Source organism: Chenopodium album, chromosome 12 (assembly GCF_948465745.1).
Source record: "Chenopodium album chromosome 12, dcCheAlbu1.1, whole genome shotgun sequence".
Classification (NCBI taxonomy): Eukaryota; Viridiplantae; Streptophyta; class Magnoliopsida; order Caryophyllales; family Amaranthaceae; genus Chenopodium; species Chenopodium album.
The window spans coordinates 1,235,155-1,250,853 of NC_137845.1; the positions used below are offsets into that span (position 1 = coordinate 1,235,155).

General features: G+C 34.4%; 1 protein-coding gene across 1 annotated transcript; it reads right to left on the reverse strand.

The window, feature by feature from the left end:
* Positions 1–13,176: 13,176 nt before the first annotated feature.
* Positions 13,177–14,423, reverse strand: LOC145571505 (transcription repressor OFP3-like). The gene has a single exon (XM_081630540.1). The coding sequence runs from the start codon at positions 14,344–14,346 to the stop codon at positions 13,276–13,278; it is 1,071 nt and encodes a 356-aa protein (XP_081486666.1). The 5' UTR covers positions 14,347–14,423; the 3' UTR covers positions 13,177–13,275.
* Between the last annotated feature and the right edge of the window lie 1,276 nt (positions 14,424–15,699).

Genomic DNA, 15,699 nt, shown 5'->3' on the forward strand with positions numbered 1-15,699 from the left:
CAACAACTTGTTTCAATGGTAAGCCACAACATATTGTAGTTTGCAAAAAAAATAAAGTTTTAAAAAAATAATAGATAATTATACACATGTTCCAATATGAATGGAGATTATTTGTCTCTTTTTCAATCAAGCATGTAGCTTGGTTAGGCTACAATTGCTAGCATGTTGCTCAATTTTTTATTCTCCAATGGTAAGCATGTAGCTAGGAACTTTATTTAAATTGCAAGCAAGTCCTTATAATTGAACCATTGGAGATGCTCTCAACGTTCCTTCATTCTTTAAATCTACCAAAATTATCATCATCCCAATTTAATTTTTAAAGTTTCCGTGTAAAAAACTGTCATTTTTATGTGGGAATTATAAACGTTTTCCCCTTATAACCTTATTATATTAGTATTGGGTATGAACAATTAATAATATTTCATGATAATGGTTAAAATTTTCAATTTTTGTCATCTCAATCCTAGGTAGGTTTATTAGAAGAAAAAAAATGATATATGGAAATTTAATTGCATGAATTTGACATAAACTACTAAATTATGTAAAATTCTGAGTTCTAGGGTTTTTACTGAATCATCTCGCCATTGCCAAACTATTCCTAATTTCACTTCATCTCTGTAAGGTAAAGGTAAGTCTTTCAATTTATTATTTTTTTAGGGAATTATGGTTACTTTGATTGACTCCTAGGCCCCATGGTATATTCTAAAACAGAAAAGTGGGTAATTTTTGTTAAAAGCAGTACTTCCTAATTTTTATTTATTTTTAATATTTTTTTAGTTGTTAAAATGTTGATGAAGATATATTGCCAGACACTGCCAGGGGTTTGCACATGAGACATGTCATAATATTCCCAATTTTGACATGGATGCATGCTTATAAAATAAGTATAAATCATGTCAAATTTTTTTTTTCTTTTTTTTTTTTTATGACGAGCAAATTAAATTATTTTTATTTATGTATATGGAGTGTATTTTTATTTCTGTATATGGAGTATATTTCTGTATATGGAGTATATTTTTAGTACATAAATACATACTACTCCGTATATCGAATCTTTTTATCATCTAGATTAAATAAATTTATACTTCGTAGAAAATTACTATTACTCCATATTATTAATCAACTAAAATACTAGTTTTTTTTTTTTTTGAAACATCTAAAATACTAGTTACCAATGGCAATAGTAAAGGTAAATCTTTCATTTTTTTTTGGCTCCTTTTTTTTTTTTTTTTTTTGACAAAGAGTCCTTATTTTTATTGTTAATTGTATAACCTGCGTATTATGATACTAGCTACGGGCCTACGGCACTAGACATAATCAAATATAGATAGATTTTAAAATATAAGGGCCAAAATTTTTATTAAATAGTTTAACTTTATATTAAAAAAAAATTAAAAAATAAAAAAATAAATGTATCACTTTATCATCTTCACGTAAATAAAGTAAAAATCCTACTAGAACTAAATTCCCTTAATTATCTCTCCGAAATATGTAATTCATTTGATTGTACTCCGTACAACCGTACCATATTATCACTAATATTTAGGAATTTTAAGGAGTAATTTATTTTCAATTTTGACAATCCAATGTCTATTCGGTTTGACAAATTTTAAACAAAAATTTATTTTTATTTAATGTCTCATCAAATTATTACGGAGTATTAGTAATAAGAATTTAAAGAATAACTTCTTTTTTTTTGACCGGGAAATTAAAGAATAACTTAAGTTAAACATTAAACTGTTTTAAAAAAATACGGAGTAAAAAGGGGAACCATACCACGTCAGCAAGTGTAATTGAGCAAATCTTTCTCTCTCCTCCCCTTGTTGTTCTTCTTCGTCTCCCTTTTCTTCTCTACTTACTGATGCACTTGCCGCCAATTGCCGATTCTTGCAATTTATTTTTTTTTATTTCTTTTTTTGAAAACAATTGAATTGTAACAGAGAAGAAACAGAGAAACTAGCTTTCAACTTTTTGTGTAAAATTTTTGTTTTTTGAATCAGAGGAACGCCAGAGAAATGTATTTGTTTATTTTTGTAACAGAGTTTAATGTTAAATAAAGAAACCAGCTGAGAAATGGATTTATTTATAGAAGAAGAAGTAGAGACGTGTAAAACAGTGTAAGTGAATCTAATTCTAAATCGATGTTCGACATGAATTTGCTTCAAATTTATTCCATTCAATTATTTGATTTGATTATAAAAGTTCATGGAATAATTGATCATCTTAATGAAATTGGAAAAGGAAACCCATAATTGTGCAGTTTTGGAGTTGGTGTTCTATTACTCCCTTGTATGGAATCTGTAGATTAAACATTACTTGCTCTGCAGCTCTGCTATAGTCAGGAGCCTCATTGTAGGCATATAGGTGCCGGTGATGATTCTTGATGTCGTTTATTGTACCTTCTCTTGTCAAGGCGCATGTTAATTTGAAGCTGTATTGATCTTGAGAAATCGTATCATGGTTTATTATACTCTTGTTGTTTCTCTTATAATTTTTATACATGATAAATTGCTGAAAAATGGGGGTACTGATCGAGTGGGATGAAAATGTACTGTGAAGAGGATACCAAACGAATTCCGTTGAGTGTCATTCCCGTTATTAATGGCCTACCTCAAATGGGGTTTTAACTACCAAGTCGGGGAAGCTTGGGCATGAAAGAGGCTGAAGGCCACAGCACTAGAACAAGGGTTGCCTCTGCTTTACCTGATAGATAAGAATGAACACAACCTGCAGCACAAGACTTGACACACTTGAGTCGTGAATCAGGCACAGGACCGCGTAATTTCCAACTTCCCCCTTGACTTTTCCTCTTAGTGTGGTGTTTAGAGTCATTGTTCTTGTTTAAAGTCATCTTAACCACTGTAATACGAACTCATCGATTCCCTTAAATAAGCCTTTTCCTCTTACGTACTATTCATCTCTTCTTTTGATTTCAGCTGCTTTGTCTATATGTAACATGGCCCAGTTCAACTACGTAGCCTTTCTACTTCTTCAAGTACTATTTTGTTTGGGGGTTTCATCAACTAAGTCTCCACTTAATTTTTGGTAACAATTAATTTCTTAAAGATGTACTCCTAATCTTTAAGTAGTAATAAATAATTTTTTTTTAAGAAAATAAAACATTTTTTTAAGCGTAATGCTCCTTTTAAGATCAAGCCTACACATCCTTCTAAGGTCATATATAGCTAAAGGTTATAATTTTTTTTTAAAAAAATTTATACTAGGCAATGGCTTTTCAGATTTTTAGACGTACAAATTTTTGGACGTGGAAGATGCAATATGTGTGGTGATGAGGTTGATTCATCATGTGATAAAATTTAGTAAGTGATGAGACAAGATAATTTCATACTTTTTATTCTCCACGAGGGAAAGAAAAATATGAGAACTAATAATTACATACATAACAAAACTACAACAACTTTTTGGTGCATCAGGTTACACAGTGTGGCAGGGGTTACCCGGGTTATTTTGTTAGAGGTTACCCGAGTTATTCAGTTAGGGGTTACTCGAGTTACTCGGTCAGGGGTTGCTTGAAGGCTTCGGACAGGGGTTACTCGAGGGGTTCACTCAGTTCTAGGGTTACTTGAGGGGTTTCACGGTCAGGGGTTATTCGAGGGGTTACTCGGTCATGAGTTACTCGAGTTACTCGGTCAGGGGTTACTCGAGTTACTAGGTTAGGATTATTTAAGGAGTTCGGTCAGGGGTTACATACTCGAGTAATTTGGTTAAGGGTTATTTAAGGAGTTAGGGGTAACTTAAGGGATTACTCAATCAGGGGTTACTTGAGGGGTTCGGTCATGGATTAATCGAGGGGTTACTCGTTCAAGGGTTACTTGAGGAGTTACTCGGTCAGGGGTTATTTGAGGAGTTACTCGGTCAGGAGTAGCTTGAGTAGCCCTTGACCAAGTAACTTGAGTAACCCCGACAACTCGAGTAACCCCTGTCGCACGGTACAACAGGCCGCATACAAAAAATTGTGATAAACATATCAAATGTGTATAAAAAGATGTGACTATATTCATGCTATATGTGAAAATAAAAATTCCTATTTTAAGAAGTTACATATTAAATTTCAAGTGTTTTAGAGGCCATAGAGAAAAAAGATATGACATTATTTATGATATACGAAACACAATATTAATACAATGATCATGTTGTTTTATAATAGAAGCATAGATTGAGTTCACAAAGTTTCATATCTGGTTGGCTACACCGTGTAGCCGAGATTACTTGGTCAGGGGTTACTTGGTCGGTCAGGGGTTTATTGGTTAAGGGTTATTCGATCGGTCAAGGGTCACTCAGTTAGTTTGGGGTTAATCGGTCAGGGGTTACTCGTGTTTTGGCGTGTGTCAGCTGTGCCAGTGACACAGAAAAAGCGTTGTATATATTGAGTTAGTGGACAGAGTTTAATTATTTTTAAAATGAGGTGGCCAGTAACTCAAGTAGAATTGAGAAAAAAAAATGACTTAATGTAGGATTGATTATTTGTAGTTCATTGATTGAGTTGAATTATATTTAAAAATTTTACATTCAATTTAAGAATAAAAAAGTTGTCTTTAAAGTAGATATCATTATTTTAAGAGGTTAAAAATGCATGATTAAGACATCTATGTAAGTAAATTTTATTACTCATTAAATCGTTTTATCTTAAAATTTTGTAAAATGAATATAAGTAATAAGATTTGTAAGTCGTGCATCGCACGCGTGCAATGCTAGTTAATTTCTTAAAGATGTACTCCTAATCTTTAAGTAGTAATAAATCATTTTTTTAAAAGAAAATAAAACACTTTTTAAAGTGTAATGCTCCTTCCCTTTTTTAGTATTAAGTTGGAAATTTATCGACAATTCACGAGTAAATCAGTGTAATCAATGTTTATTTATTGTCAATTCTTTCCAATTTTAGCTTCTTATATGCAGCATTTTTTTTCCTTTTTTAAAAGTATTTTTGTTTTTTATTTTTTTTTTAAATTATGAGATCTTCACTTCTTAAGTACACAAAATCTATCTATAACTAATTACCAGTACTAAAGTAGCAACCGCTGACATCATTTTATTTTTTAATTAGACACATGTCATGTTGTCATTAAAATATTTCCCTCCAAAACTACAAATGATGTTATCGTTTTGTGAATTTTATTTTATTAAAATTTTGGTTAGCTACATTATTATTAGTATCAAATTTTGAAAAAAGTCTTTTCTCTTTAATAATAATAATTTAATTTTTCTTCCTTAGGTACACTTTTCATCATTCATTTTTCCTATGAGCTTTTTTTTTTTTTTTTTTTTTTTGTTGTTATTATTATGAGATGTTATATTTTTTGGAAATATTTTTGTTATTAATTTTGGTATGAATAAATAAATAAATTTAGAAAATTTTATTTGATCAAATTGTGTATTACACGAGACTAATAATCTAGTGATAATAACAACACTTATCCATAAATAAGACTACACTCTTATTACGATGGTAGAAATAACAGATCACGCACAATATTAGCTTTTTTTTTTTTTTTTTACTTTTTGAAGGGAACGCACAATCTATAAATATTACTAAAGTAACAATTGCTGACGTCATCACTGCTTACGTATCACTCTCTTATTTAATTTTTTCCCGCCATAATACAAGGATGATGTCATATTGTTTTTTTTTCCCTTTTTGAGCTACCCTATTTAACATTGTTTTGAAAATTAAATTCAAATTGAATTTTAAATTTTAGGTTTTCTACGCATATTACACTATTTTATTATTTACAAGTAGTTGTTAAAAATGGTTAATAATATAGTTTAATTGATTCTAAAAAAATATATATAAAAAAATGGATTTTTGGAAATTGTATTTTCATATTTAATTAGAAAGTAATGCAGAGAAAGTAGTTGTTTTCTCTCAATATGTGCTAAAGAGTTTATAATTCATTTCTTATTTTAAAACCGTGCATCGCACGGGGCTAATCTAGTATTAGAAGAAAAGTTAACACGCACAATGTTAGCTTCTCTTCTATCATTTTGATATTTTAATCAATGTATATAATGGTATATTACAGAGTAGTACTAATTTTGTTTGTAGCCAAATTAATTTATACTAAAAGAGGAAGCTAAGGAAGGTATGATTATACTTTCATAATTCATATATTGATATATGTACTCTATATATAGTCAATAATACTTTGCATATAGTTAATAATTACCTACTAATAGCCAAAAAAAAAAAACAAAAACAAAAAAAAAAAAAAAAACTTTTCTAATTATTTTTGTTATTAATTTTGGTATGAAAAAATAAATAAATTTAAAAAGTTTTATTTGATCAAATTATGCATTACGCGAGACTAATCTAGTGATAATAACAACACTTATCCATAAATAAGACTATTGTTATAGTCCTATTACAATGGTACAAATAACAGATCACGTACAATGTTAGTTTTTTTTTTTTTTTTTTTTTTTTTTTTTTTTTTTTGAAGTGTATGCACAATATTAGAAGAAAAGCTAACACGCACAGTGTTAGCTTTTCTTCTTTCATTTTGATATTTTAATCAATGTATATAATAGTATATTACAGAATAGTACTTATTTAGTAGCCAAATTAATTTATACTAAAAGAGGAAGCTAAGGAAGGTATGATTATACTTTCATAATTCATATATTGATATATATAATCCATATAGAGTCAATAACACTTTGTATATAGTTAATAATTACCTACTAATAGCTGGTTATCAACTGATATATATTATAGTTATGATAATATTTGTCGCGGATTAGGATAATATTTGTATATATTTTGTATCCTTATCGTACCAGGATTACACTCTTAGTAATTTTGAATGGTTATAGTAATTTTCCCTCTTTCATAAGAATTTTCTATCTACACTTAGTTTGAGAAATAGAGCCCTCAACTAGATTACATGACAAGTGTCTTTTTGTTGTTGTTTAATTTAACTATAGTAAGAAAAGTTACGTTTTATTTTGTACTTTATCACTACGTGAAAAATACAAAATAAGACGAATAAACCTCATAAATGTAGCTGTATAATAAAATTTTATCATGATATTATTGTTTAATCTACTACATTTATTACACAGTATATATATATATATTTTTTTTTTGAGGAAACTTTTACTATATATATGAGTTTTCAAATATCTCCCCAAAAAAATTTATGAAGGTATCTTTATTGCCACTACTAATTATTTTACACTCCCTATTATTATTATTATTATTATTATTATTATAACAAAACCTACAGAGTCAATCAATTTACAAGAAATTGGTAGGGAGCCGAGATACAATCTGGGCCCCCACCCCTCTAGCTATAGCGAACCCGATCCTACTGAAGATGTGAGCAGCTGCACGAGCACCAATATCCTGAGACTTAGCGAACGCCTGAACCCGCTTCAGCAACGCAATAGCATCCTTGTCTAATTCCCCTAATGAAGAAAAAGGAGAAAGGAAGAAAACCATAGCCAATAGCCCTACAACGTGCCCCATACTTGTCCCGCTTTCGCTGAGCCGCCGCCGACACAACACGACCAGGAACGAAGTCAGACAACCCCGAATGTGTCAAAGGTGAAGACCCCGTCAAGTCGACACATACATCACGACCTCTGTCCCAGGAATAAAGCAACACATCTGCTGGTCGTAGCGCCCCCTCGTTCCCACCAGTCAACCCAACGTTAACCTCCTTTCGAGCAGAAATCCCAGACTGAAAACAAATATCAACAAGGGTGTCACGAACAACGTTGTGCCGATGTTTAATACCTACTATCCCAGCACAAGATACTGCATGATCCCCATAAATATCTCCATCAAAAACCCTTGAGCAAGTAGAACATGGTGCTAAAACGGAGAACAATGGAACACCCAATCGATAGCAAAGAACACTACGGTAAGTCTTACCATTCATAGTCTAACCTAAACCCGATATCGAGACCGTTCGCAACCAGGCCGAAGAGTGATTCCCCTGTTGGGACTTCCATAAGGTAACCTGACGCGGAGATAAGGAGAAAGTGGAATCCACAGATGCAGTGACCTTCGTGAAATATATATCTGCCAATTTTTTCATGAGTCTGGGGGCAGCGATCTCACAAGGGTTACTCAAAAGGTCAGTCTCCACAGTCCTGTTAAAAAGACTAAGAGCACCATCAAAGGCCGATCCCGGACCAACAATACCAGAATCGCGAAGAAGCGTAGCCTGAAGACCAGAAGACTGGAGACGCGACGCAAGGAAAGCGTAATGCCGAACATCACCCGCCGAATAGACACCCAAACCACCATAAGAAAAAGGTAAAGTGGCAAGTCGCCATTGCCAATCACCAAAACCAGGCCCCGAAGCAGTTACAATACGTTCCAAAGAAGCTCGAAGGGCCACGTCAAATGAAACCTGCGCCGTTTCAAAAAGACGAGGAGGACAAGTGCGCATAGCAAAGTAGAGTTTTGAAACCCCAGTACACGCACGAAGAAGTAACAACTCGCATTGGGGATCATCGAGCTTAGCAACAGCATCCATTAGCACAATGGTCTTCGACACTCTCTGCGAAACAAGCTCACCACAGAAAGAGGAATCAGCACTGACAGGACCACCCAACAACTTAACACCATGCACAGGACGACCAATATCTGGAGGAAAGACACCGACGAGACGGCTACGAGGGTCCTCCGAGGGCCAGAATACTTCCGTTTTCTCAACGTTGACATGGAGTCCGAGACGAGGTCCCTCCGCCAAAATCAACTCCAAAACTTTCCCTACCACTAAGGTATCACCAATAATAGTACCGTCATCTAAATACCAAGCTTGCAAACATAAGTCAAAAGAATCCCTGATTTGGCACACTAACGGGTGAAGAACCAAAGCAAAAAGCAAAGGACCTAGAGGATCACCTTGTTGCACCCCCTGACATGACCATAAGATATGCTCCCCGTAAAACAACCTGGCTGGAGTAGAGTAACAGAATTCAACCCAACGAGAGAGAGAAGGACAACGGAGACGAACCTCACGCAACAATGCCGACCGGTCTACCAAATTAAAGGCATTCTGGAAATCCACTAACAACATGGAGAGGCCAACATCACCACCACGCGCCTCAACCAAACGATATAACTGCATGAAGAATAGCCTCACCACCCGCCGGCACCCCAACACCAAACTGAAGACCTCCTAGATAACTTCCCAGATGCGGACCAATCAAAGCAGCACCAACCTTTGAAACCAGACGCCTCCAAACAGTACCCACAGTAATAGGCCGAATACCACCACCAGGCTTAACAAGTGGCGTAAGCGGAGCACTCGCAATGTATTCTCCCAACACAGCAGGACATTTCCCAGCGAGAAAAAGATTAACCACTTGAGTAATAGAGTCCACCAACTCATCCGAAATAGCAACTGCAGCACCATTTAAACAATCCATAAGGTGTTGAGCACGCAAGCCGTCTCTACCGCATGACGTACCTCGCGGAAAACCCCTAATCTGATCCAAAACAACAGCAGGAGTAGCAATAAGGTGCTGATCAACGGGAATATCCGGGAAGATAGGAGCCGGAAAGGAAGGGTGCTTAGCTTGTAAATCAGCAAGAGTAGCGTCATTGTAAGGGGCAAGACCAGAAGACGAAAGAACCCTAACCGCAGCAGTGTAATGTCCGTCAGAAATCTTTCTCTTACACTGCTTAATATTACACTCAGACAAATCATGGTCCTCATCAGCATCCAACAAAGGTGGAGACACATCAGCCAACGTGTCACGCACAAGCTGCACAGAACCACCAGGCTCACACCAAGAACGAATAGCAGAGGTGATACTCTCTTCCTGTCGCTGACGTCTGACACCCAAAGAACACTCTCGACTACTCCTTGGGGAAAAGGTTTTAAGGACACAAAGAGGCAACACAAGCAATTGAACCCAACAAGAGATGTCATCAGGCTTGCAAATCACCTTATCAAGGGCCCCTTTGAGAACCCGAGAAAAACCCAAGCGACACTTAGGAGGGATAGATTTCACTGAACGAAACCGCATAGATAGCAAACTATTAAGAAGAGCAACATCAAAAGCAAAATGAGGCTCAAGAGGCCCTCCAGGAGATACCACCGAAGGAACCTGCGGTTTAGGAAAACCGAAAAGAACAAACCGAACAACACCATCTCCCAAGTCAAGAGGGGCCACAAAATCATTTGGACCAGGACCATGCCAACACTTCATACGAAGAGAATGCGTCTTGAAACACTCCCCACAAAGCCAAATGCCCATACGACGGAAGGTCGTCTCGGCCTCCAGGAAAATAGCCAAACCCAAAGTAAGAGAGTGTCGGGTCAAATCCCGCGCATCTTCACAACAATGACGGTCACGAAGATGAGTGATCAAAGAGGTTTTAGTGAGCCCATTACCCCTGCCATCTTGACACCCATTAAGACCCACAAACGGGCAATGAAAGAGAACAGAAGGAGCCATAATATCAACCACAACTTGCCACAAGAGAACCGCAACACAACACAACGCAAAGTGCACCCAAAACAGCACCCAAAATAGCAACAAATACAGCAACAAATGCACCCAAAACTGCACTAAAAACGTCCCAAAACAGCACCAAATTAACACCAAAACTGCACCCAATACTGCACCCAAAACAGCAACAAATGCACACCAAAACTGCACCAAAACCACACCAAAACTGCACCCAAAACAGCAGCAATTGAACACCAAGACAGCACTAAAAACAGCACCAAATGTACTCCAAAACTGCACCGAAAACAACCCGCAAAACTGCACTAAAAACAACCAGAAAATGCAGCAGAAAAACCCCCAGAAAATGCAGCAACACGGCACCCAGAAACTGCCCAGAAATCGCAACAGAAAAAGGACCCAAACAACCCTTAAAACAGCAAGAACAAACAACCGAAAAACCTACCAAAATCACGCTGAAAACAAAGCAGAACACCACGAGCAAAAAACTGAATGAACAACGACCAGAACCTCGACCAGAAACACGCCCGAAGCACCTCTAGATGAAGCCTAAAAACAACCTGAGATCGGAGCCGGAAAACCTGAGCACTAATGCAACCAATCTGCCTTGGAAAACCATCCTCGAGGACTGCACTAGAGGAGCCCGATTCCACCCGGAATTCGCCCAAAAAGAAGCACCTAAGACGCCTGAAACCACCGAACCTGAATGCACAGCCACCGAGACACTGAAGCCGCCGGAAAATACGCCGAAAAATGACGTGGAACCCTACCCAACCCTGCCCTAATCGCCTAAAACGAGAGTATTATAAGTAAACTAAATATTATTATTATTATTATTAATATTATTATTATTATTATTATTATTACTACTACTACTACTACTACTACTATTACTACTACTATTACTATTATTATATTACCGTATTACTATTAAATATCAATTATTTATTATTATTAAATATTATTATTAAATATTAATTATGATTATCTTTATATATTAGTGATTATTATTAAATATTAATTTTTATTATTATAATTATTATTAAATATTAATTTTTATTATTATTAAATATTAATCATTATTATTTTATTATTATTAAATATTAGTTATTATTATTAAATATTAATTATTATTAATATTAATTATTACTTTTAAGTAGAGTAGAGCAGATGAGCTGATTTGAGCACAGCAGAGAAGAGATGATTTAAGCACAACACTTTGAAGGGATAGCACCCTGTTATTTTGACTTTTTGAGTTTATGGCAGAGAAGAGCAGGACGGGGTGGAGCAGAGTAGAGCACATTTCAGCAGAGCAGAGTAGGGTTTCTAAACACTGCAGAGTAGACAGGAACAGGGTAGTAGAACAAAGCATAATAAAGCAAAGCAGAACAACTTTAAAGATTAGGGTGCTTAACTAGTATTATAGTTTGTTAAGTGATTTAGTTTCCTAATTGAGATATGAGTCTATTATTTATAATTTCTTGCAAAGTTTTCATGATATATTACTAGGACCCAACTTTAGGAAAGCAAATGCAAATCCAAATTACTCCACCCTTTTTTTTCTTTTTCTTTTTTTTTTTTTTTTTAATTTTTAAATGCATCACTTTCATTTTGGGGTGTTTTTTTTTAAATGCATCATTTCTATCTTTGGTAACTTCAAACTATATTTTATTATTTTTCTCTTTTCTATAATACTCTATTCAAAATATTTTAGCATTTCTTTCTCTTTTATGGTTCAACTTTTATAATTAGGAGTATATAAATAATCTCTCTCACATACTATCTATTTCATGACCCCACATTGTATTTTTATCAAAATAAATTAATCACCCACTTACCCTACTTGCACAATATAATATTAAAGCAAATAACTTTCCTAAAACTCCGTGTAAATGCAAGTGATGCATTTAAAAAATAACGGAGGGAGCTATTACTTTACGCTGTCTGTTGGCCCATCGGCATAACTCAAGCTTTAGCAGCATATATGGCCTGCATACCTGTTGTGTATCTAAAAGTTTCTGATTCATATTCATTTGATAAAGGAAAGTTCTTAAGTGTATTTATGTAGCTCGAAATTGCCCTTTATCCCAATCATAGAAGCTAAGTGTATTGAAATGAAATAATCTTTGCACTTATTATCCCCAAGTATTCTTGGTATTGTGATTTGCGCCACTGACATAGAGTGCAACTGCTATATAGTAAATCTTCACTTAGTTAGTAGTATAGTTTTATAAACATGATAGACATAAAAAATGAACTTGTAACTTATTTCATTAAGAATTAAAAGTAAAGGTATTCATATACTTATTGTGGCTCCCTGTAGTTCAAAGGATATCATTATGCTAACAGATTAATGAAGCGAAGATAGACATCACTATTTTAGACTGAGTATACAAGCAAGAACAAAAGTCATTTATAAAAGACAAGAGCATGACCTTTTAGTATTCTTGTCAAATATAAGACAATAAGATCATCACTAGTATTTGTTCTTTCATTAAGTGGAGGATCATGTATGCTCTGAATTTATATGACAGAAGCATGAAAAATAACCTCCGATCCCCTGCTTGTCCGCTAGCATTACCAAGCTTTTATAGTGAATCTATGTTGGATTGACCTATGTACGAGTGAATGTCGTCTGATTGGTCATGTAATAAGTTCTTTCTGAAACAGTAGAAAACAGCGATAAATTATGTAGGAAAGGCTTAAAAGATGCTGAAACCCTTAAACAGAAATTTACAGTTTTGATTATTTAGCATTATGTACATGAGAATTTTTCACAAACTAAAGGATTACAACTAGGACAATTTTTTTACTAGATAGGCCTTATTATGAAGAGCAGAATATTTTGAGCCAGATATGCTCGAAAGCCTTCACAATAACAGGATGATACTCTTTACAGTTCAGTGAAAGATAACAGGCTAAAAGGTCTTCTAAATCTTTAAACTCTCTTATGTTGTTTTCCTGGATCATCTCCATCATAGACTCCTTGAAATCTCTTTGAGGGTCTAACGACGACTTAACAATAGCAAAGCTATCTGATAGACTTGACCTTCGCGATTTTACCTCTTTGACATACTTGTTTTTATCAGTGACAGGCTTCTCTTTTCCTGCAGATTTCCTGATGACACTGCTTAATTCACTGATGTTAATCATGTCAAAGTTTGGTTCATCTTGAGGTTTTGTCAATATAGGGCGCAGCTCAAGCTCTGATGCTGCATCAAACTCGTTCAACTTCTGAAACTTTCTACTGAAGGATGATTCTTCATGAGCTTGATGATTCAAGTCAATGATAATATCTGCAGTAGAGGAACTAATCCTGCAGCAGCAGCTGCATGATGACCGCAATGATGATGAGCTCCAAGAACCTACTTCATCAAACATCAATAACTCGGGCCCAAAATCAACACTAGCGCTTTTCCTGCCATGATCATTAGGCACAGAAATAACGACTTCAGGAGAGCAAAGCTCACTAGACGAAAGAGAATAATACAAAGGCTGATCAGCAGTACAACAATTTTCATTCTTCTGCTTGTAAATTGTTGTTCTTCTGCTTCTTCTACGAGCATTAGACGACTTTCTGCAGGGACTTGTAGTAGAACGAGCATCCGAGACTCGACTATAGTTCCTGGGGGAGCTATACATGGGATCAGCAAACCTGTTCAGGGGTTCTGCAGTACCTGCAGGGATAGGATAGTATGCATAAGAGCTATTTTGGTGCCGAAATTTAGTGATGCTTGTGCTTGTTACACTAGTTTGAGTGTCTGAAACAGAGGATTGCTTGATACTTTTTGAAGCACAAGAATTCGACTTTGTTGATCTTCCCTTCCCCATGTCCTTAAGCTTGTAGAACCAAGCATTCGGCATCATATCAGATAATCTAAATCTATACTTACCCATCTTACAAAAATAACTCCTAAATTCTTCTCTAACTTTTTTTTTGTGACTATTTCTTAGTGTTTCTCCTCTGTGTTATTATGAATTCTTACTTCATCTTTACAATGTTTCCTAATATATATCGCATATATATGATGAAACTATGCCATAAAAGTGTTACATTACCCCTTAGAAGAAAAAATATGTTACATAATAAAAGGGTCCACTAAATAAAGCTTGGTAAAGAAAGCATGCATTAAATTAAAAGTATGTCTAGTAAAAGAAAAAGTCATCTTATAACAGAAGAAAAAGAAATGGAGATTTTATTATATGATGAAAGCCAGCAGCACGAAGGATATAAAAAGTATGGAGAATCATTAGTTTTTTTTTGCCCACTATAATCCTATGCTCCCACTACAGACTGTAAATTAAGGGACAAATCGCCTAAACTTAGGATTACTTGCTTGAATGATACTGTTTATTCTAGATTATTCTTGTAAATTAGTGGTTAGTCTTGTATTTTAAAGGACAATTGAATTGATTAATGTTGTTAATATGATTGTGTTCTATAGAGTGGTACCCTTTGTGTTGGGTATTTCGTGCTTGGATGTGTATAAGTGGATGATTAATGATGATGTTAATCTTGATTATGATTCTCGAATCAATTCTTAACTTTGCTATATGGTTATTATCTCATTGTTTAAGTAGCTAACATGTATTTATCATTTAACAATCAACATCATGTATATCAACTATTCTATCTGTACGTGTTTTTACAACTTTATAATGGTGTATAAAACGATTTAATTTGAAGGGCATATTGATATATTCTTAACATGCTTCAACTATCCTACACCTTATGTCTTTATTTAGAGGTGTCAATTTTTCAAATATAGCCACTTCTTATCTTGAGCCTAAAATAGAGTATTCTTTGTCTAAAACCAACAACAAATAAAAAATTAGTAATTGTGTATTTTGAATGCAAAATTGGCTACAATATTCCTGATTTCCTGAGTGAAATATGGAATGGTGTATCATCTCATATCTCATTGATGAGTGCTCAACATTTTTTAACATTAAATCTGTCCATTTTCCCCTTAAAAGAGGAAATTAATTATAGATATCTAGCTCTCACGGATATATATGCACTTAGCATATCTTTCAACACCATTATGAGTATAAATATACTTTCACTTAAAAGTATATATAGTTCACATTCGTTATTCACAGTCGGTATACTATAATGTGCAAATAGTTTATTATATAAATTAATAATTTTATTGATTCAAGTGGACCATAAAACGATTATAAGCTTATCAAAAGAAAAAAGAGTGTTGCAAAATAATTATAATATGATGTTATTTTCATTGTAAGAGC